The sequence below is a fragment of the Nicotiana tabacum genome, chromosome 24 (genome assembly GCF_000715075.1).
Source record: "Nicotiana tabacum cultivar K326 chromosome 24, ASM71507v2, whole genome shotgun sequence".
Taxonomy (NCBI): Eukaryota; Viridiplantae; Streptophyta; class Magnoliopsida; order Solanales; family Solanaceae; genus Nicotiana; species Nicotiana tabacum.
The window spans coordinates 25,566,470-25,594,331 of NC_134103.1; the positions used below are offsets into that span (position 1 = coordinate 25,566,470).

The 27,862-nt window shown below is 34.7% G+C and overlaps 2 protein-coding genes across 4 annotated transcripts; one reads left to right on the forward strand and one right to left on the reverse strand.

Annotated features, from left to right (window-relative positions):
• Positions 1-691: 691 nt before the first annotated feature.
• LOC107759943 (sucrose transport protein SUC3) lies at positions 692-10,124 on the forward strand. 3 transcript variants are annotated; one of them, XM_075247894.1, is made up of 14 exons: positions 692-1,300; positions 2,023-2,088; positions 2,552-2,650; positions 2,758-2,797; positions 2,879-2,963; positions 3,046-3,079; positions 3,182-3,281; positions 3,520-3,595; positions 5,884-6,243; positions 6,391-6,534; positions 6,709-6,942; positions 7,071-7,134; positions 7,223-7,266; positions 9,717-10,124. In XM_075247894.1, the coding sequence occupies exons 3-14, from the start codon at positions 2,584-2,586 to the stop codon at positions 9,882-9,884; spliced, it is 1,416 nt and encodes a 471-aa protein (XP_075103995.1). In that variant the 5' UTR covers positions 692-1,300; positions 2,023-2,088; positions 2,552-2,583; the 3' UTR covers positions 9,885-10,124. The 3 variants fall into 3 exon arrangements, with proteins under 3 accessions (XP_075103995.1, XP_016433446.2, XP_016433447.2); XM_016577960.2 differs by having other exon boundaries at positions 698-1,300; positions 2,733-2,797; positions 3,481-3,595; XM_016577961.2 differs by having other exon boundaries at positions 698-1,300; positions 2,733-2,797.
• A 6,448-nt stretch (positions 10,125-16,572) lies between these two features.
• On the reverse strand, positions 16,573-19,131 carry LOC107801327 (homeobox-leucine zipper protein ATHB-13). The gene is made up of 3 exons (XM_016624636.2): positions 18,768-19,131; positions 18,094-18,485; positions 16,573-17,168 (listed from the first exon to the last, which is right to left on the reverse strand). Exons 1-3 carry the CDS (start codon positions 18,895-18,897, stop codon positions 16,794-16,796), a joined length of 897 nt encoding a protein of 298 aa, XP_016480122.1. The 5' UTR covers positions 18,898-19,131; the 3' UTR covers positions 16,573-16,793.
• Positions 19,132-27,862: the final 8,731 nt, after the last annotated feature.

Here is a 27,862-nt window from a genome sequence, read left to right on the forward strand (position 1 = left end):
TTTCATAAATGTTTGGACAATATTTGGAGCAACGGTTAAGTTGTCTCTGTGTGACCTATAGGTTACGAGTTTGCGCCGTGGAATCAGTCACTGATACTTGTATCAGGGTAGGTCTGCTTATATTATACCCCATTGGGATGCGACATATCTTTATTGTTGTGTCGTTCGCTTTCGTTATCCTATTACCTTGTTGCTATTGTTTGTTGTTTCCTTTTTATTGTTTCTTGAGCCGAGTATCTATCAGAAATAATTTCTCTACTTTCACAAGGTAGAGGTAAGGTATGTGCACATATTATCTTCCCCAGATTCTACATGTGGAGTAACTGATTATTTTCATAAAAAGGTTATTGAAGTTGAACCTTGTTTTATATATTATATTTGAGGTAGTCACTGCAAATGATCCTCGTGAATAAGTTTTTTCCATGGAGTTGGCAAGGAAGTAAAAGAGGCATGTTATATTAAATTGTACAATTGGAGAGCATATTATTGAATTGTCTTATTCAGAATCATAACATAAGAAAGTAGTATATGAAAATTACAGATGATCCTCTAGTAAAGTGTCTTCTTTTTGAAATAATATTAGCAGATTTTCAATTTTATAGGAACCTGTTGATGTTACTATGTCACAAAGGACTCTCGTGTCATGCCACAATTACAAAATGACATAACAAGGAGAGTGAAATTCCTACATTAACTATTCTTAAACTCGACTCGACCCCCGCCACCTCTCTTTCCTAACCCATCGCCGTCGGTGGTCTTACGTCTTCTTTATTTGCCTTTAGGAAAAAGTCAAGCACCCTCCTTTGAATCCAACGCGTACCGAATCAACAATCCGACGTCGTTCTCTGTAAAATTAAAAAATATTTCACGTATTTTCACTCCATCACGGTTCATACAGCTGAGCTTCAATTTTGATGTCTTAGCTAACGCATTTCCATTTTCCAGATCGAATGTGATACCAAAAAAAATAATCAATTTAAGTGTAGCTATAATTGTAACTGAAGCAGATCTAAATTCAATTATGGATGCGGTGTCGATAAGAGTACCGTACAAGAATTTAAAGCAGGAAGTGGAATTAGTTAACGTTGATGAATCATCTCGGTTTACTCATTTGGAGATCCGTAGTGATTCGTCTTCTTCTCCTAGGGTTTCCAATGGCGAATCACGCGATTCGCATTCTCCTCCACAGCGGCCGCCTGTACGGAACAGTTTACTCACTTTAATTCTCAGTTGCACCGTCGCCGCCGGTGTTCAGTTCGGTTGGGCCTTGCAACTCTCTCTCCTCACTCCTTACATTCAGGTGCGCTAATTTCTACGCTACGACTCTCTCTGATCCATTTTATATATGATAGTGTTGGACTGAAGTTTAATAGAATGTTAATTTGACTTGTCTACCTGTTTCGTCTTGATTTGTTTTGACTGGATATGGAGTTAGAGATGTTAATTTGACATATGCATTTATAATACTGGTAGTGAAAGAAATCGTTTGGGCCACAATTGTAAATTTCGTTCAATGGAGGTTACATTATATCAAAGCTTCGAATTCAGTTTCTATTTTTGGTAAAAAGCTGTACATTTGAGAACAGTTTCTTTCTTTACAAAAATTTGATTTCTATAAGGGATTAATTTTAGTCTATAAAAGGTTACACAGAATATTTCAGCAAATAGCACTCTTTAATAGCCTAACAGCTTTTAAAAACAGCTTGGATTTGGTATCATCGCCTTTGAGAATTGATACTTTGTTTTTAAGTAAATAAGAGAAACAGAAAGCAAAATCATGTTCATGTCGTTACGGCTGGGGTCGAGTTTGCTCATGCCAAAAATTAGAAGGTTTGATTTTTCTGTACTCTTAATCCGAAGATGTGCAGAAATGGTCTTTAAAAGCCATAGCTGTTTTCCGCTAGCCTCGAGCAATGAATTCTTATAATTTTCTATATTTTCAGTGGCTTTAGATTTTATTTTGCCTATTTCTCGTTTTGAGCTTTTTCTTTGCCTATAATTCTTCTTTTTTGTGTTTTGCAGACACTTGGCATAGAGCATGCCTTCTCTTCTTTTATTTGGCTTTGCGGTCCTATTACAGGCCTTGTGGTAGGTGTCACAATCAACTTCATATCAAATATCATGGCATTTTATTGCAGATTACTAGGTAAACTAAAACAATGAATGGCAGTAATTAGGATTCGGAGTTGTGAGAACAACTCTACTGAGAGAAATTCCTGAAGATATAAAATAGGGATAACCTTTGCATCTGCAGAGCCAACTACATAAAAGCTACAACACTTTGAAATTTTGTTGACTCTTAAAACAAAAAATTTTTAGACTTCAGCCCGGGTACTTAACCTTGCAAATATGGCTTGCTGAACTATAACAACTTTTTTCTTTTGGAGCTCTGCAAAATTTGTCTGCTGTTCCTAGCATTAGAACTTTCTGTCCTTTGTTCAGTAAATTAATGTCGCCAGATATATGCTACACACAAACTATGTGGAGAAGTTTTGCTGCAGCTCCATTGATTATTCAACTTAGAAGCTTTTCTTCTTGGACATTCTTTCAGGTACAACCTTGTGTAGGTATATGGAGTGATAAATGTCATTCGAAATATGGCAGAAGAAGGCCTTTCATTTTTGTTGGAGCTGTCATGATATCTATTGCTGTAAGCATTTAGAAGTTATGTTTATCCTATATTGAATTAATTGGTTCCAGTTAAATCGGCTGAATTTAATCTTGTCATTTAGGTGATAATTATCGGGTTTTCTGCAGACATAGGATACTTATTGGGGGACACAAAAGAGCATTGCAGGTTCTTTCTTCCTCTTGGTCCTGTAATTTTGGTATTATCTGAATAAGCTGTGAAGTCTTTGATTAATGTGTGAAAATACAGCACTTTCAAAGGCACTCGCTCTAGAGCAGCTATTGTCTTCGTTGTTGGGTTTTGGATGCTCGATCTTGCTAATAATACTGTGCAGGTTAGCATCTGAAAGGTTAATACTATTGCTAGGAGTTTAGATGATTCTAATAGATGGTACCGTAATTGTTTTATGTTGGCAGGGTCCAGCTCGAGCTCTTTTGGCAGATTTGTCAGGTATAAGCTCCATTAGATGGAAGGGAGAATTGTCTTTTCAGTTATTGATACAGTTCTACTTTTGTTGCGAGTTATGCAGATGTCTTTGTAACTTGATTGTAGGTCCTGATCAAAGAAATACTGCAAACGCTGTGTTCTGCTCCTGGATGGCTGTTGGAAACATTCTTGGATTTTCTGCTGGAGCCAGTGGAGGTTGGCACAGGTTGGTTGTTTATTGCGTATCTGAAGTGACATGGTGATGTTATATGTGTATATGCTTATGTGAAAAGATAGTCCGCATCCTGCTTGAACAATAACACTTGTTCAGCATTCTTCTTGAGGGTCAACACTTTGAAATTTGTTGCTCTTTTAGTGGCAAAAATTGTCTTCTTAATTAAGATTTGGTTCATAAAACAATACAGGCTTAAAGTAGTCTTTGACAAAACTTTGCGTCTGGGCAGATGGTTTCCCTTTTTGACAAATAGAGCTTGTTGTGAGCCATGTGGAAATCTCAAAGCAGCGTTCTTAGTTGCAGTGGTGAGTTAATTGTCCTCGATAGATCCCTTGCATAGATATAGTAATTTCTATTTTTGAATCTTGATTTATGGGATCTTCTACTTTAGTTCAACATGTTTTATTATACATTTTTTATTGGAAGTACATTGACAAAAAATATTGCTAAAAGAACATAAAAGGGAGTTTTTGGATCTACTCGTCACACATCCTGCATCCTTAGTTAATAAAGATTTTCCTCAAGCATCTTTTTTAAACAATGTCTTAAAACATTAATCACGTCCTCTTATGCATCTTGTCTCTTACTTGCTGATATACTATTGTTGAAAGTTGGCTTTCTGAAATTGGATAAAGTACAATGACAACATATACTCCCGAATCCCAAGCTAGTTATGGTCGGCTAATGACTACAAGAACACCCCAGAAGATTCAAGTAAATTGATGGAAAACCCAACAACCCTAAAGAGAAGATGAATATCATAAACATAAAGGATAGGGCGGAGTTGAACTAATTAACTAGGTTAACACAAAATCAAGCAATAGATAGTTTGAATCCTTGCTAACACTATCAATTAGCCCAAACCATGATAGAATTAGAAGAAGAAAAAAAAAGATAGATTCAAATAGAAGAAGCAATTAGTCAACACAAGAAAAATATATCTTTAACCAACTAATTAGCAATTCAACTATAAGGGGTCGTTTGGCACGTGGGATAAGGTGGGATAAAATGTGGTATTAAATTTATCCTGAGATAAATTTATACCGTCAACCAAACATAGTATAAACTTTGTACCAGACTTAATTCTGGATATCCCGCCTTACCCCATCAAACTTGGTATTATTTTATCCCACCTCTCAGGTATAAATTTATACCGTCAACCAAACATAGTATAAACTTTGTACCAGACTTAATTCTGGATATCCCATCTTATCCCGCCTTACCCCATCAAACTTGGTATTATTTTATCCCACCTCTCAGGTGAGATAAAGTAGTCTAGGGATTACAATCCCAGGACTATAATCCCGGGATAATTTAGTCTGCGTACCAAAACGACCCCTAAGGTTCATCCAAGGAAGAGGAGAATTGAACTCCTACAAACACCTACTAAGAAGCATCAAGATGAGGTTCAAGAAGAGGTAAAGGTCAATGCCACAAAAGGGTTTTCTCACAAGAGATTTCTTGAACTCAACCCTAACACTTCCTATTTATACGCTAAGCTAATGGCCTAGGCCCATCAGATTAAGTTTAATGGTCACTTTTGTGTTAGGAGGAGTTTGTTAATGAAGCCGACTCTATACTTAGCCTCCTAGAATCCTTGAAAGACTGGAAAAGGGTTCCTTATTTGGTTTTGTTCACCTGTAAATATTTAGTGCTGCTTATAATATGGCCTTTCTCCACTAAACAAAAAAGAAAAAGCTAGGTAGGCCGTGTGGTCCAAGTGGGGTGGACATGTGGCCCACAAGTGATTCGGTCATGAGAATGACATTTCCAGAAGTCCAAATGCTAGTCAACCAAGTCAACATCTTGGCCAAACGTGATCTAATACCTGTCAATGCTCTGTCTAATTTGGTCAACTTTTCGTAGATCCCACCAGTCTTGTTAAATGGTGCAAGTACATAAAAATGCTGCCGTGCTACATTATATGAATTCTCATTATTCATTCCACTTCATGTGGATCTGTTTCATCTAAAATTGGATAAGTGCTGTGAAAAGCCATTGCGCCGTTGCTTAAAGTGATGACGTCATGCGAGGCGGGTTTATTGCTTCATGGGTGAAACGATGCGCTTCAAAGAAATTCATGCGTCAAACAGTGAGACTGAATGTGTTTTCAGTTAGAAAGGGTCAATTCTTTAATTCTGGCTTTAAGAGATGGTAGAAAAAGAGAAAAAATGGAGGAAATGTAACCGTATGAGTTTCCCTTTGAACAGTGTATATCTCATGATTTAGTTACATTTCTTGTGAATTCCAGCACCTGGAATCAAGGGTTCATCAAATATGTTGACAGTCTCTTTCCTGCTGTTCGTCTTTAGTCTTAAAATATTTGTTAAAGAGCTTTAAGTCATACTATGTAATTCGCAGAAGTCATTTTGTTGGCTAACATTTCTAAACGCAATCAGCTAATCAAGGGAGACAATTTTTTTATTTATGATATACAAATTATTAGGTGTTATGAGTTACGACTGTGAAGAATTAGTACTATGCTTAAGCTTGAACATAGTACAAATGAAACCTTCTCTGGTGTTGTTACTGGCGTGATCTAGTACCCATGCTCGTTCTCTGTCATTCAAAGTTCTTTTTGGACTGTGAACAGGTCTTTTTGACTCTATGCACGTTGGTAACTCTCCACTTTGCCAAAGAAGTCCCACTGTCACTCAAGCAAACCAATCGCTTATCAGATTCTGCTCCTCTGTTGGATAGTCCTCAGAATACTAGCTTTGACCTTTCTCAATCAAAAACGGAGTCGCAATCTGTAAATAATGTGACCAATAGTGAATCTGAGGTGGGTCATGTAACCATTAATAGTCCAAAGAATGAAGACCAGAGACATGAGCAGGATCAAGGTGATAGCTTCACTGATAGCCCTGGAGCGGTTTTGGTCAATCTATTGACCAGCTTACGACATTTGCCTCCTGCAATGCATTCGGTTCTCATTGTCATGGCTCTGACTTGGGTGAGTAACTTTCTGATTTTTCTGATTTAAGCTTTTAACTAGCTGTACAATTTTCCCATTTCGCTATACTCTATGAGTTTTATTCTTTGTTTTTCTCATGATCTTTCCACTGCCGCTAATTATATATCTTTGTGTTCTTTCAACCAGTTGTCCTGGTTTCCCTTTTTCCTCTTTGACACGGATTGGATGGGGAGAGAAGTCTATCATGGGGACCCGAAAGGAGAAGCAGCTGAAGTAAAAGCATATAACCAAGGTGTCAGAGAAGGTGCATTTGGTTTGCTATTGAATTCTGTAAGAACTCAGAATTGAGAATCACTAGTTATCCTTTATTTAGATCTAATAATAGGTGTTTTGCAGCTTAACTAGAAGTAATGATCAATCGAGAGCTTATTTATGTTTCCCTCTCTCATAACTGCTCCAGTATTTTTAACGTCTTAAGTTATTGTCATGAATCTCCCTGAGCAGGTTGTTCTTGGCATTACCTCCTTTTTTATTGAGCCAATGTGCAAGTGGATTGGTTCCAGACTTGTTTGGGCTGTGAGCAACCTCATTGTATTTGCCTGCATGGCCAGCACCGCTATCATTAGCGTGGTTTCTATCAGTGCACATTCGCGAGGAGTTCAACATGTGATTGAAGCTACTGAATCAACTAAAATTGCTTCTTTGGTTGTTTTCTCGCTTCTTGGCATTCCTCTTGCTGTAAGTTTTAATTATGTTTTTGTACCTGTTAGCTGATCATACAGTAGATATGACTTGTATTTCTGTGGAGATTGATACTTTTGGGTGCATGTTTATCCTTTCATGCATTTTGCTTTACATGCCTGCAGGTCACTTACAGTGTTCCTTTCTCTATCACAGCAGAGTTGACAGCTGATGCTGGTGGTGGTCAAGGTATTTGTTCAATCTGTTAAAAATATTATCGTGTCTAAGTCGATAAGGCCTTATATTTTATTATTTGAAACTGGTACGCTTTTTGCAGGGTTGGCAATAGGAGTCCTAAATCTTGCAATTGTTGTACCTCAGGTAACTTTGTCTTTCTATCCAATTGTTGCTATTCATCTTCATCGTGTGTGCGATATTTTTATGCCATACAACAACAACAAACCCAGTGTATTCCCCAGAGTAGTGTGTACACAGACCTTATCCCTACTTTTAAAAGGTAGGGAGGCTGTTTCCGATAGACCCTCGGCTCAGGGAAGATAAAGTGAAGGGCCAATGACAAGCAAATCAATCGGAAAATCAGGCAAAAACATACAATTATCACTAGCTAGTACAGTTAAAACCGAGCGAAGGCAACCACAAGTAATAACAGAAGTTCAAAAAGGCGAAAATACATAAAGACACTAAGTGGTGTACTAAGCTACTGTAACAAAACAAAGACAAAGCTCGACTACTTAATCCTCTACCCTAATTCTCAACCTCCACACCTTCCTATTCATGGTCATGTCCTCAGTAAGCTGGAGCAACGCCATATCTTTCCTAATCACCTCTCCTTAATACTTTGTCGGCCTGCCTCTACCCCTCCGTTGGCCCTCCAAGACCAACCTCTCACACCTCCTCACTGGTGCATCTGTGCCTCTCCTCTTCACATGTCCGAACCATCTTAGCCTTGCCTTCCGCATCTTGTCCTCCACAGAAACCACGCCCACCTTATCCCGGATATCTTAATTTCTAATCTTGTCTAGCCTGGTATGCCCACGCATCCATCTCAGCATCCTCATCTCAGCCACCTTCATCTTCTGGACATGAGAGTTCTTGACTTGCCAACATTCCACCCCATACAACATAGTCGGTCTGACCATCGCTAAGTCTTGGTGGCACATTCTTATCACACAAGACACCGGAAGTGAGTCTCCATTTCATCCATCCTGCCCCAATGCGATGTGTGACATCCTCGTCAATCTCCCAATTCCCTTGAATAACAGAACCAAGATACTTGAAACTCTCTCTCTTAGGGATGACTTGTGAATCTAGCCTCACGTATTCGTCCACCACCGAAGTCGCACCACTGAACTTGTATTCAAAGTACTCCGTTTTGGTCATGCTCAACTTGAAACCTTTAGACTCTAGGGTCTACCTCCAAACCACTAACCTCTCGTTAACACCGCCACTCGTCTCGTTAATCAGCACAATGTCATCTGCAAATAACATGCACCACGACACTTACCCTGAATGTGGCGTGTCAGTGCGTCGATTGCCAGAGCAAATAGGAAAGGGCTGAGGGCTGACCCCTGGTGCAACCCCATCATAACTGGGAAGTGTTCCGAGTCTCCTCCCACTGTCCTCACTCGAGTATTAGCTCCATCATACATATCCTTAATAGTCCTAATGTATGCAACAGGAACACCTTTGGCCTCCAAACATCGCCACAGGACCTCCCTCGGCACTTTATCATAAGCCTTTTCTAAGTCGATGAACACCCTGTGTAAATCCCTCTTCCTCTCCCTACACTGCTCCATCAACCTCCTAACAATGTGAATGGTTTCCGTGGTTGAACTTCCTAGCATAAATCCGAATTGGTTCTCAGAAATAGATACAATCCTCCTCACCCTCAGCTCCACCACCATCTCCCAAACTTTCATGGTATGACTTAGTAACTTGATACCCCGATAGTTGTTACAATTTTGAATATCCCCCTTGTTCTTATACAACGGAATCATCGTACTCCATCTCCATTCATCTGGCATCTCCTTCGTCCTGAAAATAACTTTGAATAACCCAGTGAGCCACTCCACGCCCGCCCTACCCACGCTCTTCCAAAACTCCACTGGAATTTCGTTCGGTCTGATCACTCTCCCCCTGCTCATCTTACGCATTGCCCCCTCAACCTCCGCAACTTTTATACACCTACAATGCCCAAAGTCCCGACGACTCTCAGAATGTTCTAAATCCCCCAGCACAATGTTCCTATCCCCTTCTTCGTTCAAGAGTTTATGGAAGTAAGTTTACCATCTTCGTTATAAGTGCCTTATCCGACAGAACCCTGCCTTCCTCGTCCTTGATACACTTCACTTGGTCCAGGTTATGGGCCTTCCTTTCTCGCACCTTAGCTAGCTTGTACAACTTTTTATCACCTCCTTTGCCTCCAAGTTCCTCATACAAGTGTTCAAACGCGGCAGTCTTAGCCGCAGTAACCGCTAACTTCGCTTCCTTTTTGGCCACCTTATACCGCTCCCTGTTCGACCTCTTCTCCTCCTCGTCTGCGCTCTCCAAAAACTGCAAGTATGCCGTCTTCTTGGCTTCCACTTTTCCTTGGAACTCAGTACTCCACCACCAGTCCCCTTTGCGGCCACCAGAGGAGCCCTTCGAGATCCCCAGAACCTCTCTAGCTGCCTCCCTAATGCAATTCGCAGTCGCAGTCCACATACTACTCGCGTCCCCACTACTTGAGATATTTTTATGCCATGATGTAATTAAGTTACCTTGTATTTTGTAATTTACGTTAAGGTTGACATATTGTTCTATTTGCTTAGATGATTGTATCACTTGGTGCCGGTCCATGGGATGCTTTATTTGGTGGAGGGAACATACCGGCATTTGTCTTGGCATCTTTATCCGCACTTGCTGCTGGCATTTTTGCAATGCTCAGACTATCAAATTTATCAAGTAATTATACATCAACTGGCTTCCACTTTGGTTGAGTAAATTAGTTCATTATACTCATTACACGTAGGGCATGTTAACGAACCAACAAAAACATAGTATAGTTGTGAAAGATATCTGAAACTTCCACTCATATTCAATTCATTTTTCCCCAATTTTTGACATTCTTGTATAATGTAAATTGTCATCTATAATGAGGAAGGAGTGTTGATTCGTAGATGTGAATATCTAGATATTTTAGTAATTTGTTGCAATCAATTTTTCGACAATTTTATAGAGATGTTTTAGAGACTTATTACTCTTAGATATTATATACTAGGGACGAAGCCAAGTTGATATTATATACATACGATGGTGAAAAAGTATCCCATTTAATCGCTCCTGTGGAAGCGTGTATATGTGTAGTTATAGATCTGCTCATTCTATTTTTTCTATGATCGATGTGTCTGCCATGGTATAGTATGGTTCCTCAGTAACTTAATAAGTGACTTGAAAGGAGACATTCTGAATATATGATATTGGTAAAAATTCTAAATCGGTGTAGTCATCATTAATTATCTCTTTATCGACTTACACATGAATATTTACAAACTTTCTTTTAATTAAAGCAACTCAATAACTGCGGGTGCCAATGGAAACAGATTATTGTTTTGAAGTTTAGAATTTCAACCTTTTTTTCCGTCTTGCTACTAATAGTGCTTTTATACTTGCCAACGGTATGTCTGTAACGTTTCCTAAAGTTTTGTGAGTGAAAAACTTTTCGATGAGGAGTACTTGAAGTCTTATTTCATAATTTTGTGAGAACACTGATAACAAGCTTTTGAAAAATAAACAATCAACTAAGAAATACCATAAATTCGGAAGCCTTCCAAAACTGACGATTTCAAAAGTGAATTATTTTGCTTTTCTGACTTATATGTTGCGCAAATTTATTTTAGAAAATAGAGCTTTTTTGATTGATATAAGATATTGTCGAATTGTTTCTTATTCCATTCTTTCTTGCAACACGATTTCACTATATTGTAATATTTACGTTTTTGACTTATTCATTGTGCAGTTTCTTTTGAGGCAAAAGATATATAATAGGACCCTAAGCAAATTAAGTATTAACTAATACTGTAATACATATTTAATACTGCTCTTTTGAGGCAAAGTATTAAAAGAAAGTCTGCATATAGAGTATTAACTAATTCCGCCATATTTAAACCACTAAAGGCTGCTGCTTCAATTCCACACGACAGTTAAATCAACTTCAGTCGAAAAGAGTTCCTTTCAAGGGTTTAATCCTATATTTAGAAAGGGTTCAACTTTTAATCTCCAATAAGTCATCTTTTCCCTTCAAAATTTCCAGTTACAGAGAGCGAGTAAGAGTGAGAAGTGGAAAGCTGAGGAACATTATAAAAAATTATATATACTACTCCACTAAAAAATTTCCCTCAAGCTTGGCATGGAAATCATATGTCCCAAACTTGTTGCATGCGTAGAGTATTGGAAGGTTCTATCAATGATTAGCGAGCTAGTCGTATTCAATATTTTAAAAGGCGTTTTTGGGGTGAGCTCTGGGGCGAGGCGCACCAAAAAGGCCCCGAGGCGATGGTGTGGGGCGAAAGTCTCAAGAGGCGTACGCCCGGGCATTTTAGGCGCGTTTTTTAGTGAGGCGTAAGCCCCAGAGACTTTCAAATTAAAACAAAATTTGTTGAATAAGTCCTTCATATAATACCCAAATTCTCAAAAGTCAGCTTGGTAATTACTCAAAAGTTTTAAAAAGAAACTTAAATGTATTAAATTTAAAAGTCAAGACTTTTTTTATTGATTGGAGCCCTAATTCATGGTCTTTCCCAATTCTTTATCTTGTCCGCTAGTCTGCTGATATCTCCCAAAACAACGAATATTCAATTTTTTTTTTTCAAATACAAAGAGAATTCCATTCTCCTTCATAGCAGCAAGTTCAAATTTCAAATTGCAGGTTAGTCATCTTTTTTGTTCCTCCAAGTAGAAAACTTTATTCTTTTAGACTTAAGTTACTTGTGCTTATAAGTACACACACACTCAAGTTATATCCCATGGAAAAGAATCGAGGCACGAAGAAAAATCACGGGGGATTATTACTACCTAGGAAGAATAAAAAGATATATTTTTGTATTTTTCTATTTTCCAATTTGTTTTTGTATTCTTTTGTTTAGACTTTAATCCCTCAAGAAAACTGTCTAGGGGATCTATCGTTGGGAAAAGTCTATTTTTTTCTATCTTTCTATTTGTTTTTCTGGTTTTTGTTTTCGAAAATAATAATTAAAAAAAACTACTACATTACTCAATACTATTCTAGAGTATCCTTAAATATACTAGAAATTAAAAATATAAGAAGTTAAATTTAGGCACTATTCCAAAAGACAGTATGAAGACTCAAATTGAAATATCAGATGTACGTTTGAGGTGAGTTTTGTTAACCAGAGAAAGATTCTTATATCCAATTTCTACAAGTATTTTCTTAAAGAATTATTCGAAAATATATTAATATTCCAAAATAAGAGCAAAACGGGCAAAATTGTAAATCAAAACTAATTCAAATGACATATTTGTATTCCAATTGCCGTCAGCATTATCCAATGAAATAATTTTTTTTTTTTGGAAAATCCAATGAAATAATTAGTTTAAGATAAAACAATGCACTCAATTTTTTTCTTTACTAAATATAGGTTGCAAAGTTCTAAAAAATATAAATTTAATTGCTTAATTCAGGAAAATGTAACAATAAATATATACTTTGTTCTGTGCACGAAAGAGGATATACTGTAATATAGTAATGGCATATGAAAGCTAGATTTGACACAAAAAAAGATGAGTAAAAAGGAATAATCTAAAAATAAAGAACTTCTGTGCGCAGGTGACTGTACTAAGGACAGGAAAGAAGAGTAATAACAAAATAAAATAAGGTAGGAAAGGGTAGAAAAATCAAATCAAGAATCACAGACCTTACAGTAATATTATTAAATATAAATTGATTGGATGTGATCTAACTGTTTAGATAAATTTTGTATACTTGTTTCTATCAATATGAACACTAGATTCGATAAGCAAGCATGTGATAAATCTGCTTGGAAAAACCCAAGTGGATTATCTTCTTCTATTTTTTTTAAATAATTAGAAGAAAGTTAGAGAGAGATCAAGTTAGTAATTCGTGAATTCTTTTTATGGGATCATGTGAAGAAATGATAAATTATCTCTGGCATATCATGGTTGGAAATTTTGGCATTTTATTACAGTTCTGAATATTGCAATATTTATTTCGTAATATTAAATAAATGTAAGTGGAAAATTTAAGAATATTTGATTAAGAGACTATGAAGTGGCTTAATGGTGGATTCTGAAGCTAAGACATATTGGATTATATTAATATTGGAATAATATCAAAATTCTAGCCTTGTTGTGGATATGGAGGATTATAATTATAAGGTAACATGTGCTGGCCACATAACATGGAATTATTGCAATTAATTAACTGCTAATCTCTGAAATGCTTGCCTTGTGTCAACGGCTTGTTTTACTATTAATTTTTTTGTTTTCCCATCCGGTATTCTGTAACTGCTTTAGAGATTCAATTACTTTGAATTCGCGTCGTATAAGACTAAGAAAAACGTTTTCCACTAGTACTTTTTTTCATTCCCAAAATTCGAATTAAAAACTTTTGAGATCAATCTTATTTATTTCATCATAAACTGTTGGTGGTAACGATTTGTTTATATCTTAACTGTTTCTGTCAGAAAGAAAAGTTAATTAAGCTGCAGTCTATAATTATTTGCAAATAAAAACTAATGGAACAGACATTTGGATCTAACTTCGAGGTTGCTTCTGGAAAGTAGTTATAGCACATTTTGTGAAAACTAATTAATGGGGCATGGCCTAGCTAATCATAAACGTTTTAAACTTAGATAGATCCCCTGGAATTTTGGAAATCTATGGGGGGACCATTCGAGCTTTACCACTACCAAATTATTTAAAATATAATTATAAGTAATTAACAAATTAAACTCCTTTAATAATGTAAATTTTCAGTACACTCATGTCAATTGATATAAGTTAAATCTTCTTTAATATACTATTTCACTGGCTAAGCCAAATTGTTTTCTAAGAACATTCAAAATAAAAAGAAAAATAAATGGAGAAATTAATTGGATTCGGTATTTACTATATATTCATAAAAAAAAAAATTAACGTTATATATGCAATGTAATTTTTCGATGAAAGAGATTCGATTGAACCTCCGCGCCTCCTAGCTCCGCCCATGATCTCATGGATACATAATTACATATAGAGGCAAAACTAAATATGCACGAATAGAATGAATGCTTGGTGAGTTGCCCCCCCCGCGCCGCCACCCCCCCCCCCCCCACATTAGAAACTTGTGGCTCAAAATTCAGCCTTTATTTAGCATTGTACATTTAGGTGAACCTAATTGCAATTAGTTTTTGTTATTGACAATATAATAGATTCACAAACCTATTTTAAGAGTTCGAGTAACATATTCATGTTCTGAGAATGAAAAATTCTTCATAGTGAGGGTTTTTTCCTTTTAAAGAGCTTTATGCTGCGCAAATTCGAATTAGTCGACGCTCAAAGGGGTAAGAAAAAAATAAGAAAGTAAAAACGTTCATATTTGCATGGGTAAATGTCATCTCTCTTTATATTGATAGCTCTCTTTTCTAAATAAATAAATGATGGACTGGAGATTAGATCTAAGAAATTATCTCAAAATCTTAATAAAAGGCCTATATATATATATATATATATATATATATATATATATATATATATATATATATATATATATATGATTTATTTCAAATTGTTTCCGAACCAATATATTACCAAACACATGATATAAACAGAATTTGGAGTCAACACTCAAATATTGAAGCAGGTGAAAGTGATATTGAAAGAGAGAGAGAGAGAATGATGGGAAAAAAGAGATGTACATGTGATCAAAATGTAGGGTCAAGTAAGGAATAAATAAAGGTCTAGGTGACTCATAATAGTACAGTAAATTTGAAAAAATAAAAATTTAAAGAGAGGCTTGTGTTGGATGTTAGGTAGTGGGTGACAGTAGGTCACATGAATCCTTACTTTCTTCACATCTATCAATCCATCAAAGCCAAAAGGACTATAAAGATAGTGCAGTAAATTCTACAATTGAGCCTTCAACCAACACTAAAATTATTTTCTTGTAACTTTTTAGGTTACGAGTTTGAGTCGTAGAAGCAGTCACTAATACTTGTATTAAAGTAGACTATCTACATTACACCCTATTATAGAAGCTTCTTGTAACCCGGACCCCGCGCATAGCGGGAGCTTAGTGCACTGAGTTGCCCTTTTTTTAAGCTTCTTGTAAGCACAAGCATTGAATCCCCATTTCATCCATTTGAAAAGCTCTTCCATTCCCTAGTTGTATAACTTTCTCTTCGGACATGGACTCTATTCTGGGGAACACTTATGAATAAAGGCAATATGTACTCTCCACTCCCTTCATTGACAACTAGTTCGCGCCCAAGGGTGCAAAAGGAAAACGAAGTATCTCCAAAACTAATTGTGGGTACACACACAAAACACAAGATCCTTTGGTTACTGGATTTAGAAAAATAATTTCGATATTAAATTCAATAAAAATTTATACTGTTTGATGGACATTTCTTTTTTGGTTTAAGCAATTATGATACAATTTTGGTATTTATATCAAATTTAAGACCGGATCACTTATATTAAGATGAGCTTGACGGGGATATAACACCTAAAGTTCTAAAATACCAAAATAACCTTGTTTATAAACTTTTATGTTATAAAACCATATGTACCATCTTTAGTGCAATGAACAAAACATAATTTGGTAATTATTAATCTTTGAATTATAATTTTTTTATTATAATTCCGGTATAACTTGCTTCGGGACAATGTCTTAAAGCTTTTATTTTTTTGGGGTATATTATTATTTACAGTATATATTTCTAATAGATACCATACCCCTTTCATTGTCAATTGTCAGCACAAGTTTGCTAACGTCCCCTTCACGAGAATGACCATTTCCAACTCTCCTTGTTTTCTTCTACTCTTCCATCTGTTTGTCTTCTTTTCCCCCTTGGAATGTGTGCTTGATTCCGTCTCTCTTTTCAATTTTCATCTACTGTTCCACTAACTTTCTGCTATAGTTGGTTAATTTTAGCACAAAATATGAGAGACAATGATAAAAGTTAAAAGAAATTCTTTGATGCGCAGTTAGGAACGACCAGAATTTAAATTTTATGGGTTTTAATTCTAACATAACAACATCACGTGTTAGTAATGTTATTATGTATTTAATATTATATATTTTGTTATTTCTCGTTGGATGTTCGAACAAAATCTCACATTGATAGCTGATAAGATTAAGCGCCTACATATAAGATGTATAGATCTCTTAATATTGTGACGCCCTTTAGACAAAAAAAATTGTGCGGATTAACTTTAAACGAACAATATCACACCATGTTAAGAATATTTTCGAACTGGTTTAGCCAAATATATTTGAACTAAAACTACTGAGTTCGCGGCCCAACTCATACCTCTCCAAGCTAATTTGAAAAACAAAGAATGTTTCATTTTACTATTGATAATAATTAAAAACAAAGAATGTTTCATTTTACTATTGATAATAATTACTAATAATCAGAGAATAGATATAAAAGGGTAACGCAAATAAGAGAAAATTAAAGAGACATGTTTTATTATTTTTTCCATAAAGTTCTGCAAAAGGCTTCCTTAAGTACTTGAAATGTACTTGGTTACTTTATACAATATATTTTCTAATGCACCCGAAATAAATAACCTTTTTACTGATCATGAACTCAAAAGAAATGTAGTAAAATATCCTCTTTCAACTCAGCAACTTTTTAGAAGTAAACTTTTGGTCCTTTAAAAAGTTAATTAAAATGTTGTTGCTCAAGCCATGGCCAAAAAGCTGTTTGATCATCAATTCCACAAAACATGTTGGATAAGCTGCTTTCTTCTTTGACAGTACTACTTTGGTCCATTAATTTCAGATCTGGTCTTGAAATTGAATTAGGGTTCATATTGAAGAGTTGAGCCACCCCATTATTATTAGGTCTAATTGAGGGTGGAAAAAAGGGCCTGCTTGTAATTGGATGATTTGATAATGGACTATCAATGGCTGGTGTTCTTGAAATGTCTAACTTGATTTCTGAGCTGTTTTCACTTCTATTACTGCATGATCCTTCTGTATCCTTGTTCAAATTGATTGATTCTGTTGGTTGATCCCTATTCTTTAGTGCCATTATCTGCAAAAAAAAATATTAAAAAAAGAGTTTAAATTCTACACACTAATCCAAATATACATACTTCAAATCAGTTACTATAAAGCAATTACATATAAATTAAATGTCTATGACAAGTACAATAATTTATTTGTAACATGATAAAAATGATAATTAATCTGTTATAATAAGTTGAACTACATTTATAAGAGTTTTTTTTTTTTTAACGTTATTGATGTACAACAACAATAATATACCCAGTGTAATTTCACATTGTGAGGTTTGGGAAGAGTAAAGTGTACAAACCTAACATTTATCTTGTGAAGGTAGATATGTTATTTCTGAGAAACACTCAGCTAAATAAAAATAATTTTCAGCAAATTTGAACATAAGAATAATTATGAAGAGGACATGTTGAAAATATTAAAGACTTTAACATTATTAATGTATATAACTTAAATGGTTCAAAAGAATTGTTAAATCTAGTAGACTGGCCTAATAATTATACTACTAGTAGATTAATAGATGAAAAAGAAAAAGGGTTAATAATAATAATGATATTTGTGATTGGAGGTACTACTATAGTCCTAGTAGTAGCTAGTAGAGTAATAATTTATCAACATTTGTCTCTTCTTTTCAAGAAATTCCTGCTACACTTTCAAGTCATCATTACAAGTCAATCCATCTAAAGAGAAACATGGAAAAGAAAGATCCTTTGCTGAAAATCATGCACCATATACATATCATGGTTTTGAAAATACAACTAGCAGAGAATTAGAAAGGTCTACTCTATATTTCACCAAAATAGCATATTCTTCTTGAATTTTTACCAACCAAAAAAAGAAAGAGACATCATTAAATTGCAACATTATTTTATTTCTTACATAACAAGGAAAACTTATAATTGGTAAATAATTAATACCATTGGAATATTTTTTTGGTGTCATACCTCTGCATGAAGTTTTTGGTTCTGAGATTGGAGAGCATCATTTTCAGCTTTAATAGCTTCAAATTGTCTTTTAAGAACTTCATAATCTTTCTCCAATTGCTTGGTTTTCCATCTTGCTCTTCTATTTTGGAACCAAATTGCAATTTGTCTTGGTTGTAAGCCTAGAGCTCTAGCCAGTTGCATTTTCCTCTCAGGTTCAAGTTTGTTTCCCAACTCAAAATTCTTCTCAAGTGTTTTTACTTGTTCCATATTAAGTCTCCTTTTCTTTTCTCCTGCTTGTGAACCATCATCTGATAAATCATCCTCTCCATTATGATTTTCCTCACAGTTATTATTATTTGCCTCCATACCAGAAAATGACATGGATCTTTTTCCTAGAAATGAAGCAATACCTGTACCAAAAAAATATAAGACAATATTTTTGGTTGAAGTTTGAAAAACGAGTATTTAAAGTTGAAATTATATTTAAACATGAATTTCACTTGAATATAAAACTGAGGTTTTGTGAGTAAAAACCATTATTTTACTTGAAATACATACGTTTTTCAATTTCGAATTCTTTATTTCGAGATGAAGTTGAAAATAATACACAACATTTATTTTGCAAATAATAAATATGTCCAAACACCAACATAAAGGAATGTAAGAAAGAGAGAAAAGAAAAGAAATTAAACCATGGAAATCTTGAGGTGAACATGAGGGAAGAATGGGAGTGAGAGAAGTTGAAGGTTGATGTTCATCTTCATGAGAAGTCTGTAGCATGAAATTAGCTGGGAAAAAATCCATCTCATTAGTGCAAGTCATAACCTTATTACTTTTGCCACAAGTCCAAATTATATGTATGGTTATGATTCATACTTGAGAGGAGCAAAATAGAGAAAAAGAGAGATCAAGTTTCTGTTCAAGAAATGGGGAAAATGTTAATTATGAAATATTAGTAGGAGTATATATATCTCCTTTAGTGTGAGGGAGAGAGAGAGAGAGAGATTTAGAAAAAATAAATAAGGGAGTGTTGGTTAAGGAGGAGATGAGATGCATTCTATTCTTAGGATGAAGGGATGGCTTATATACCTTATCAGCTTCAAAAGAACCTTTTTCCTATATTTTTACTAAGTTTTGGTTTGTTGTATGTATCATGTATGCATGGTAGAAAAAGTGGGATGTTTCATTAATTAGTATAGTCAGAATTCTCTATAATAACATTTTATATAACGATGATATTTTTTTTTAGAATCAAATGTTATGTTATAATATATGTTTTCTAGTACTTCATTATAACATCCAAAAAATGTCGAAACAAATAGGACTATTATAAAGAGGTTTGATAATATATTTTTTCTTTTTTAACTTTGTTATCACGTAATTACTCAAGTTAACTTTCAGCACGATCAAGTTATTTTTTCTCATTGATCCCTATTATTTTTTAATTTATTTGGCCAGTTAAGTGACAAAAGTGGGCAGTATGTATTTTTCTGTAATGACAGTTGTCCTTAATGTTTAAATTTGGAGGGCAACTGATTCTTTGCTAAAGGAGAGAAAATGGGATGTGTATTATATGGTTTTAGGGGCATAGTGGGTGAGAAAAAAATATTAGCCATAGTAATTCTTAAACTCATTACTAATGTGTAGAGTCTTGCATGTATTTTAAGTAGTTTATGTTGCTTTACTATTGTCAAAAGAGACTTCTCATGGAAAGAAAGAAATGAGTTGGCTATATATTTCAGTCATACTTATTTTCTTGAGTTCAATTTCTATATATATATATACACTTTTTACCCCGTAATGTCACCTAAAAGATAATTACAGATAATTACCGTCCAATAACGATGATATACATACATTGAGAATATGAAACTTTTTTACACTATTATTATATGATTAGGAGTATATATATATATATATATATATATATATATATATATATATATATATATATATATATATACACTTTTTACCCCGTAATGTCACCTAAAAGATAATTACAGATAATTACCGTCCAATAACGATGATATACATACATTGAGAATATGAAACTTTTTTACACTATTATTATATGATTAGGAGCGCATATATATATTTTTTCTCTTCTATTTTCTTGGGGTGTTTTTTTTCTTTGTGTTGAGGGGGGGGGGGGGGGGCCTATAAAGAAAGAGAAGAGGGAGGAATCTGGGATGGGTCCTATAGAGGGGTAAGGGTTTGCCACCTAACCTACCAACAGCTATCGTGCATTAGGACTATGGTCTATCCCTCCATTATCCTTTTCTCTCCCCATCAAAATTCAAGCAAATTTCATCAAGTTATATACCCTATGGGAATTAATAGGGCAGTGATATTCTTGAATTTGAGATATGAAAAGAAAAAAAAGGAAAGGTAGGAAATCATCAAAGAAGAATATAAGAAGAGAATTCTTGGGAAACACAAGTACACAAACAAGCAAAAAAAAAAAACCCTACCCTCTTTTCTTATTTTCAAATAACCCTACCAAAGTTGTTCATTTTTTTGGTTTTGTGTCCCTCCAATTCCAAGTGTCCATCTTTATCTTCACTTCTCCTTATGCCAAAATCCCTCCAAAATTTTGAAATGGCTTTATCTATAGAGTAGAGACATGTCCTTTCCTCCCCCGCTTTCCTCCCTCCTTCCTTCTTTCCCTTTCTATTTCTCCATCATTTGTCCAAGTCACAATTAAATAAATACACAATGAGTTCAGTTTCTTTGCAGTCACAAAATAAAAAATATTCACACAATCATACCACTTATTAGATAAATTATAAGTAAATCTTTTAATTAATTTATTATCGCATGTTAAAATTTTAAAAATTTATATTGTTAGTGTATATAACTTAAATTCATACATAAAATAAACGACGACCATGCCTTTGGTTCAATTTTTTTAAAAGTATTTATTTTTGCAAATTCTATTTTCAAAGAAATGTCAAGATAGAATAACTTCTCTAGAGAAATTTTTCTTTCTGGGCATTTGGTTGACAAACATTTTTTGCACAAATTTATTTATTTTTTTAACCAAATGCCATTTAAGAGTTTAGGTTTCCTTAATGCAGTTCTTGGTAGGATTGCACCTTTTCATGGTTCTCCTAGTCTTTATAAGTATACATAAGCTAAAATTCACTCTACTCAAATTATACTAATACAATGTCGCAAGCACATAAAATGACATGTGAACTAAACCTAGCTATTTGAACCAATACCTAGAATCAAGAACCAGAAAGATTCACATAAAATAACATTCGCTGGTACAACATACCTCATATGCAATATACTCGATATTTCAAACATTCAATAGTGAAAAAAGACAGTTTGATGCCTAAAGTATTCCGCATTTACATAGAACCGCATCTTAAGGATGTGATGTAGACAGCCTATTCTAATGCATGCATTGGTCATTGCTTCCACCAGAGGCAGATTTATAGGAGAAATTATGGGGCACATGAACTCATGATCTCTTCGTAAAATTAGATATTTTATGTACATATTTTTTAAAATTGGTATAATATTAACTGTCGGCACTCATGCTCCAAGAAGGTTGAATGGTGCACCTAATTGAAAGTTAAGTTATTTACCTAGAGGAATATGGATCAATTCATACTTAATACACTTTTTCTCCTTTTTGTAGTAGTGCACCTATGTAGTAGAAATCCTAAATCCGCCTATGACTTCCACGGCTCAAACTCGTAACTTGTAAATCACACGGATACAGTTTTATCGTTTCAAACCGTCAATGGTAAGTACTAACTAATGGCATGTTTTACATTGGATATAATTTTTTACATTGCTGATTGAACATAAATAGAAGATTCATGATCATAGAAATTCTGACCATATTGGTCATGTGGATGGAAGAATTGTCATAACCAAAAATAGCAAGATTAGGACTAAATATCCTATGTCTTGTAACGCTCAAGAACAAGCTAGGGTTCCATGCATGCATGCCCACGAGCTAGGTTACACAATAGAGTAAGCACAAGTAAATTATTGATGACCTTACAATTACTTAAAGTGGTTAATTGATGTGTACAATTTGCCATTGAAACTAAAGAGTGGAGGTTGTAGGTCTAAATCACTACCCCCCAAACTTTTTATTTTTGGCCTAATGCTTTCACACCTCAACCTATTTTTCTTGTTTGAAGATAAAATCCATTCGCCTTCTTTGAAAATTCTTCACCTTTCACATTTCTATTCTTTCTCTACCTTAAATTTCCATTTTCTTAAAATTGTCATTGTTTAATTTGGAATTTATTTCCTTTTTTACATTTTGAAAGAAAGGTGGGGCCCAGGGGATCTACTACAAATTAAAAAAAATAATAGGAATTAGCAAAAGATCACTTATGTCGCTGGCTAAACAACAAAAATTTATCGCTAATCCTAAATAGCGATGAATAATCAATATGCAATGAATTTCATAGCTAATTCCTGTATTTTTTAGCTGTCACACCTCTTTTTGCCCCAAAAGATATATGTGTTATGGATTGTTGTGCGTTAAAGAGTTTTTCCAATTAAAATGACAAATTTGAATAGGGATTATTTTATTTACAGATTCGCCACTTGAAATTGATTTTTTGGGTATTCCAAGTCACCTTTTATTTGAATCCCTAGTCAAAGGAAGGTTTGACTCTATTATTATTGGTTTGCGAAAACAAAGTTCGGGTAAGGAATTTTGTTGATTGGGGAGAAGGTGTAAGGTATTCCCCAAGTCCCGTGGTTCTAGCACGGTCGCTTTATTGACTATAACTTGGCTTGAATTAATTTTAGATAAACTGTGATTTATTGATTTGCATGTTTTATATATCCACTTTTATATTAAAATATAGAATTATCTTTGAAACGAATCACGTGTGTGAATCCATTTTGTTTATTGTGCCAAAATCATGTCATGTGTACGTGCACACAATTAATAGCATCTTTATTATATTTAAGGTTGTTTCGCCCAAAGTTGCGTGAACGCATACCTTGATTTTAGTTTTGGGAATCGTAATTATGTCACGCGAACGTATACATAATCACGATGATTTAATTAATTAAGAGTACGCCTAAAGCATTCTAGCGCATTCATGATTTGTTTCTTTCCTAAGTTTGAGATTATTGTGAAGGCCATGAATTATGAAATTACTTGTGGAAGAAGTGTATGATTTTAGATATTTGAATAAATAAATCATCATATACCAATACCCTACAACCCAACAATTGAAGCCCAAACTCATTAGGGTCCAAATCTTCCCAACTTTAAAGCAAGTTTGAATACCATATTTCCAAAAATATGATTAAGCATATAGCATTTAAAGACTAACTTACATTATTATTTATAAAGTTTAAAGCCAAATAAATAAAATCACATGAAATAAGATAAAAAGAACATAGGGAAGAATAAATCTTTAATGCAAAATTTCCAATTAAATGAGTCTCCAAGAATAGGTACAATAACTCAGACGAACGTCGAACAAGCATAAGCGACAAATATCATCAAACTTAGTGAACGGAGCTCCAACGGAATCCTCGACTATTGACTCAACTTTTTGGCATGTAAAAAGGAATGTTATGAAGTATTTTTGTTGGATTTTGGGTGATGACTTGCTGAATTTTTTGAAAGAAAGACGAAGAAAGAATGACACGAGTAGAAATTCCCATAGCGTAGAAGAAGAAAAATAATTTCTCTCAATTCCCTCCTCCCTTCTTTTTTTTCTCCTTCTCCCTCTTTTCTCCTCACATTTCTCTTCTATTTATAGGAAAAAATTCGAAATTTTTTCAGATTTAATTTTTTATTATTTTATTATTTTTTAATTAAAAAGAATTTCCACTTCCCATTTTTCTTTTTTTTAAAAAAACATAATTTCCCACTTTCCTTTACTTTTATTTTTTAATTTCCCACTTTTTTTACTTTATTTTTTTTAATTTTCCACTTATTTTACTTTTCTTTTTCTTAATTTCCACTTTCTTTTACTTTTTTTTCTAAAAACTTTTCAGCGACCTTTACTTTTATTTTTTACTTTTCATTTTTTAAAATAAAGATAAAAAATAAAAATAAAAAATAATAGTAATAATAATAATTTAACCTTTTAAATTATTTTTAAATCTTACTCTATATTAAAAAAATATAACAAAGCTAAAATATATATATTAAATTTCTAAAAATATTTACATAATAGAAAGTGATAAAAATTTAAATATAGTAAAAAATTAGGTGCTCACATTAGTGAAATGCTCGAATAGGATACAAGTGCATCACGATGAAGTTGTGATTAAATTTGTGATTTAAGTTGTAATCACTACTAGCCTGCAACGCTGTTTTCCCAATTTGAAATACTATTATTTTTTCCATTCTAAGGTATTTAGATACTCTAACCTAGAAGATATAAAAGATATGGGACATTAGGACCCATAGGAAATTGAATAATATTCGAATACAGCAGAGGTTGTCCCTTACTTAATCTGTGCCAAAATTGGCCACAAACACATGCTGCCAGAAATTAGTTGGTGATTTAACGATTCGGCCATTTCCATCAGTCTATAAAATTGATTGTAACATATATTTGAATTCAGGTGTAATTTCCATATCTCAAATAGGAGAATTTAATTTCAATAAATAGAATATTTATTATTCTTGTGGTACTTTTCTCTCTTAGTAATATATCCGATTATCTTTGAAAAACTTTACACTAATTCTCTTTTACCGTATACAAGATAACTCTATTTTATTCCATCGAGAAATAGAAATGTCCCATAGCTATGACTCATTCTTTTATATTTTTATACGTTTTTTTTTTTAAAATAGAAGAGTCGTGGGGAGCTACATGCATGGGATTCCTTTTGCTTTTGTGGTATTTATTTTTACTAAAAATATTTATATTTATATATGCATGTCAAACGTATCTTTATTATGAGGAAATCATTGGCTGCTTTTTATTCATCAATGGGAGTGTCAGAGTAACTACAAATTAGTTACACAAAATTTTGCGCAAATGATATCTATTTATTTTCACAATTTCATTTATAAGTGAATTTAGACTTTGGATTATAGTAATTTTCTCACTTCTTATTTAGAATTGATATTTATTTTTTATTATTTTAAGTATTGTCTTCCTTTTACATATGTTTGTAATTTAAAATAAAAATAATTTACATACACATATATAAAGAACGTATTTATATTCCGCTATCTGATAACTCCTCTTATCGAACTAATGTCTATGCCTTAGCATTTCTTACTTTTTTGGTGTCTGGTACCTGCATTATGGCATGACTAAATTCAAATTCGCTCAGAGAAGTTCCACATTGAGAGGGTAAAACGCTCCTAATAACAACGACTTCATACACAGAGCTTGAATATAAAACTTTTGATTAAGATTAAGGAGTACTTACCACGTCACAACAATTCATGTTGGCACCTGTAACGACCTGGCCGGTTGTTTTGAGAGTTGTAGCCTCGTTTTTCCATTTACTGCTCATTTTATGCTTTACAGTTGTTACGTAACTTGCTGGAGTAGTTGGTTTGGTTTCGGGGAGGTTTCGAAAAGAGTTGAGACACTTAGTCTCAAGGTTGGAAACTTAAGTTGAAAGATTGATTGGATATTGACTTGTGTGTACACGACTCCGGAATAGAGTTTTGACGGTTTCGTTAGCTCCATTGGGTGATTTTAAACTTAGGCGGGTGTCCGAATTTTGACTTGGAGGTCCGTAGTTGAATTAGGCGTGAAATGACGAAAGTTAAAAATTTGGAAGTTTTACCGAGAGTTGATTTTGTGGTTACCGAGATCGGATTGGGATTCCAGCAGTTGGAGTAGGTCCTTGGTGTCAATTGTGACTTGTGTGCAAAATTTGAGGTCAATCGAACGTGATTTGATAGATTTCTGCATCGAATGTAGAGGTTAGAAGTTTAAAAGTTCATTAGGCTTGAATTGATACGCGATTCATGGTTTTAGCGTTGTTTGATGTGATTTGAAGGCTCGACTAAGTTCGTATGATATTTTAGGACTCACTAGTAGGATTGGTTGAGGTCCCGGGGGCCAGTTTTGAGTTGACTTTTTGACTTTTGATTAAGAACTTAGTAATTTCTTATGGAATTGATTCCTTTAGCTCGTGTTGATTGAATCGAACTATTTGTGGCTAGATTCGAGGCATTTGGAGGCCATTTCGTGAGGCAAGGGCTTGTTGGAGTAGAGTTTCGCACAGTTTGGGGTAAGTAACACTTCTAAACTTGGTTTCGAGGGTATGAAGTCCCGAATTTCGTGATTATGTGAATGGTGTGAGGTGACGCATGTGCTAGGTGACGGGAATGTAAGCGTGCACCATATGAATTGTGATTTAGTCGATTCCATGGAATTGTGTAGCTATCTTATCTGAACATATTTACTGTACTCTATGTGTTAGAGTACTTGAGCTATAATTCATGCTAGAAATTATGTTTAGGTTGTATGCTGGCACTATTGGGACCCAGATTGGTCGTACTTGTTGTTGAATTAATTGTCTAATCTATCAATTTGTACTCAGTCACCGTTATTGCTTGCATATTATATCTCAGTTTGTGTTGTCTTTACTTGTTATATAATATCTTCATTCGTGGGCTAAATATCATAATTCTGGTGAGCCCGAGAGACTGGAGAAGTTATTGGCTGAGTGAGGCTGAGGACCTATTGTGAGTAGTATTTATGCTTCCGGTTATGGCGATTTTTGATTTGCAGAGGCCAGGCCTTTGGAGATCATTGAGGTAGCTGCTTGGCATTCGCAGACCTTGACTCTCCTCCCTCATCTTTCAGTTTATTTATTTAGTTTTACTTCTAGACAGTGTACTAGACTTTGTCATTTCATAGATGCTCATGTACTCATTGACACCCTAGTTTTGGGAAGAATTTATGTATTGAGTTATGATTTCGTATCATGTTTTAAGAGATTTTCCTTTATTTAAACTATTTTAATATCTTTCAAAGCTTTAAAGTGTTGGAAATATCTGAATTGTCGGCTTGCCTAGTACCACGATAGGCCCCATCACGACATGTTGGTTTTAGGTTGTGTCAAGTCGGTATCAGAGCTTAAGTTACATAGGTCTCACGAATCATGATCAGGTGTAGTAGAGTCTTGCGGATCGATACGGAGATGTCTGTACTTATCTTCGAGAGGTTGTCGAACCCTTAGGAAATTTCATATTTTTGTATTCTTGTCGTGCGGATTTGTTGATTCCAAAAACTAAACTTTTGTTATTTTATTCTCTCACATATAGTGAGGACACGTGCTACTGGACAGGACAGACAGCCACCAGTACCACCAGCTAGGCCACGAGAGGTCGAGGTCGCGGTAAGGGCAGAGGTGCATCTCGTACGGCAGCTAGGTACCTGCAGATCCACCAGTTACTCCAGCTTAGGAGTAGGTTCCAGATGTGGTTGAGCTAGTGGGTCCAGCTCAAGCACCAGCTGTGCCCATTGTGATTCCAGGCCTTCAGGAGGCTTTGGCTTAGATTTTGACGGTGTGCACTAGCCTTGCTTAGGCAGTTTTTATTCAGATCGCGCCAGCCACTTCTCAGGCCGATGGAGGTACTGAGACTCCTGCCGCCCGTACTCCAGAACAGATGATGTAGGGACTTTAGACATTGGGGGTATTGCCAGCCCAGCCAGTTGCAGCTGCTCAAGCCCAGGTGGTTCCCGTTATGACTAATGATGAGTAGGGAGACTAGAGAGATTTGGGAGGCTCCAGCCTCCATCATTCAGTGGGGCTGAGTCTGAGGATGCCTAGGACTTATTGGATAGGTGTCAGGGAATTCTTTGCA

Excerpts from the sequence above, each read along its gene's own strand:
- LOC107759943 (XM_016577960.2), top strand. The coding sequence starts at position 1,022 with ATGGATGCGGTGTCGATAAGAGTACCGTACAAGAATTTAAAGCAGGAA. Across the intron at positions 2,089-2,551 it reads GTCCTATTACAGGCCTTGTG|GTACAACCTTGTGTAGGTAT; the intron begins GTAGGTGTCACA and ends ACATTCTTTCAG. Across the intron at positions 3,282-3,480 it reads GCCAGTGGAGGTTGGCACAG|GCTTAAAGTAGTCTTTGACA; the intron begins GTTGGTTGTTTA and ends AAAACAATACAG.
- LOC107801327 (XM_016624636.2), bottom strand. The coding sequence starts at position 18,897 with ATGACTTGCACTAATGAGATGGATTTTTTCCCAGCTAATTTCATGCTA. Across the intron at positions 18,486-18,767 it reads TTCACCTCAAGATTTCCATG|GTATTGCTTCATTTCTAGGA; the intron begins GTTTAATTTCTT and ends TTTTTGGTACAG. Across the intron at positions 17,169-18,093 it reads ACCAAAAACTTCATGCAGAG|ATAATGGCACTAAAGAATAG; the intron begins GTATGACACCAA and ends TTTTTTTTGCAG.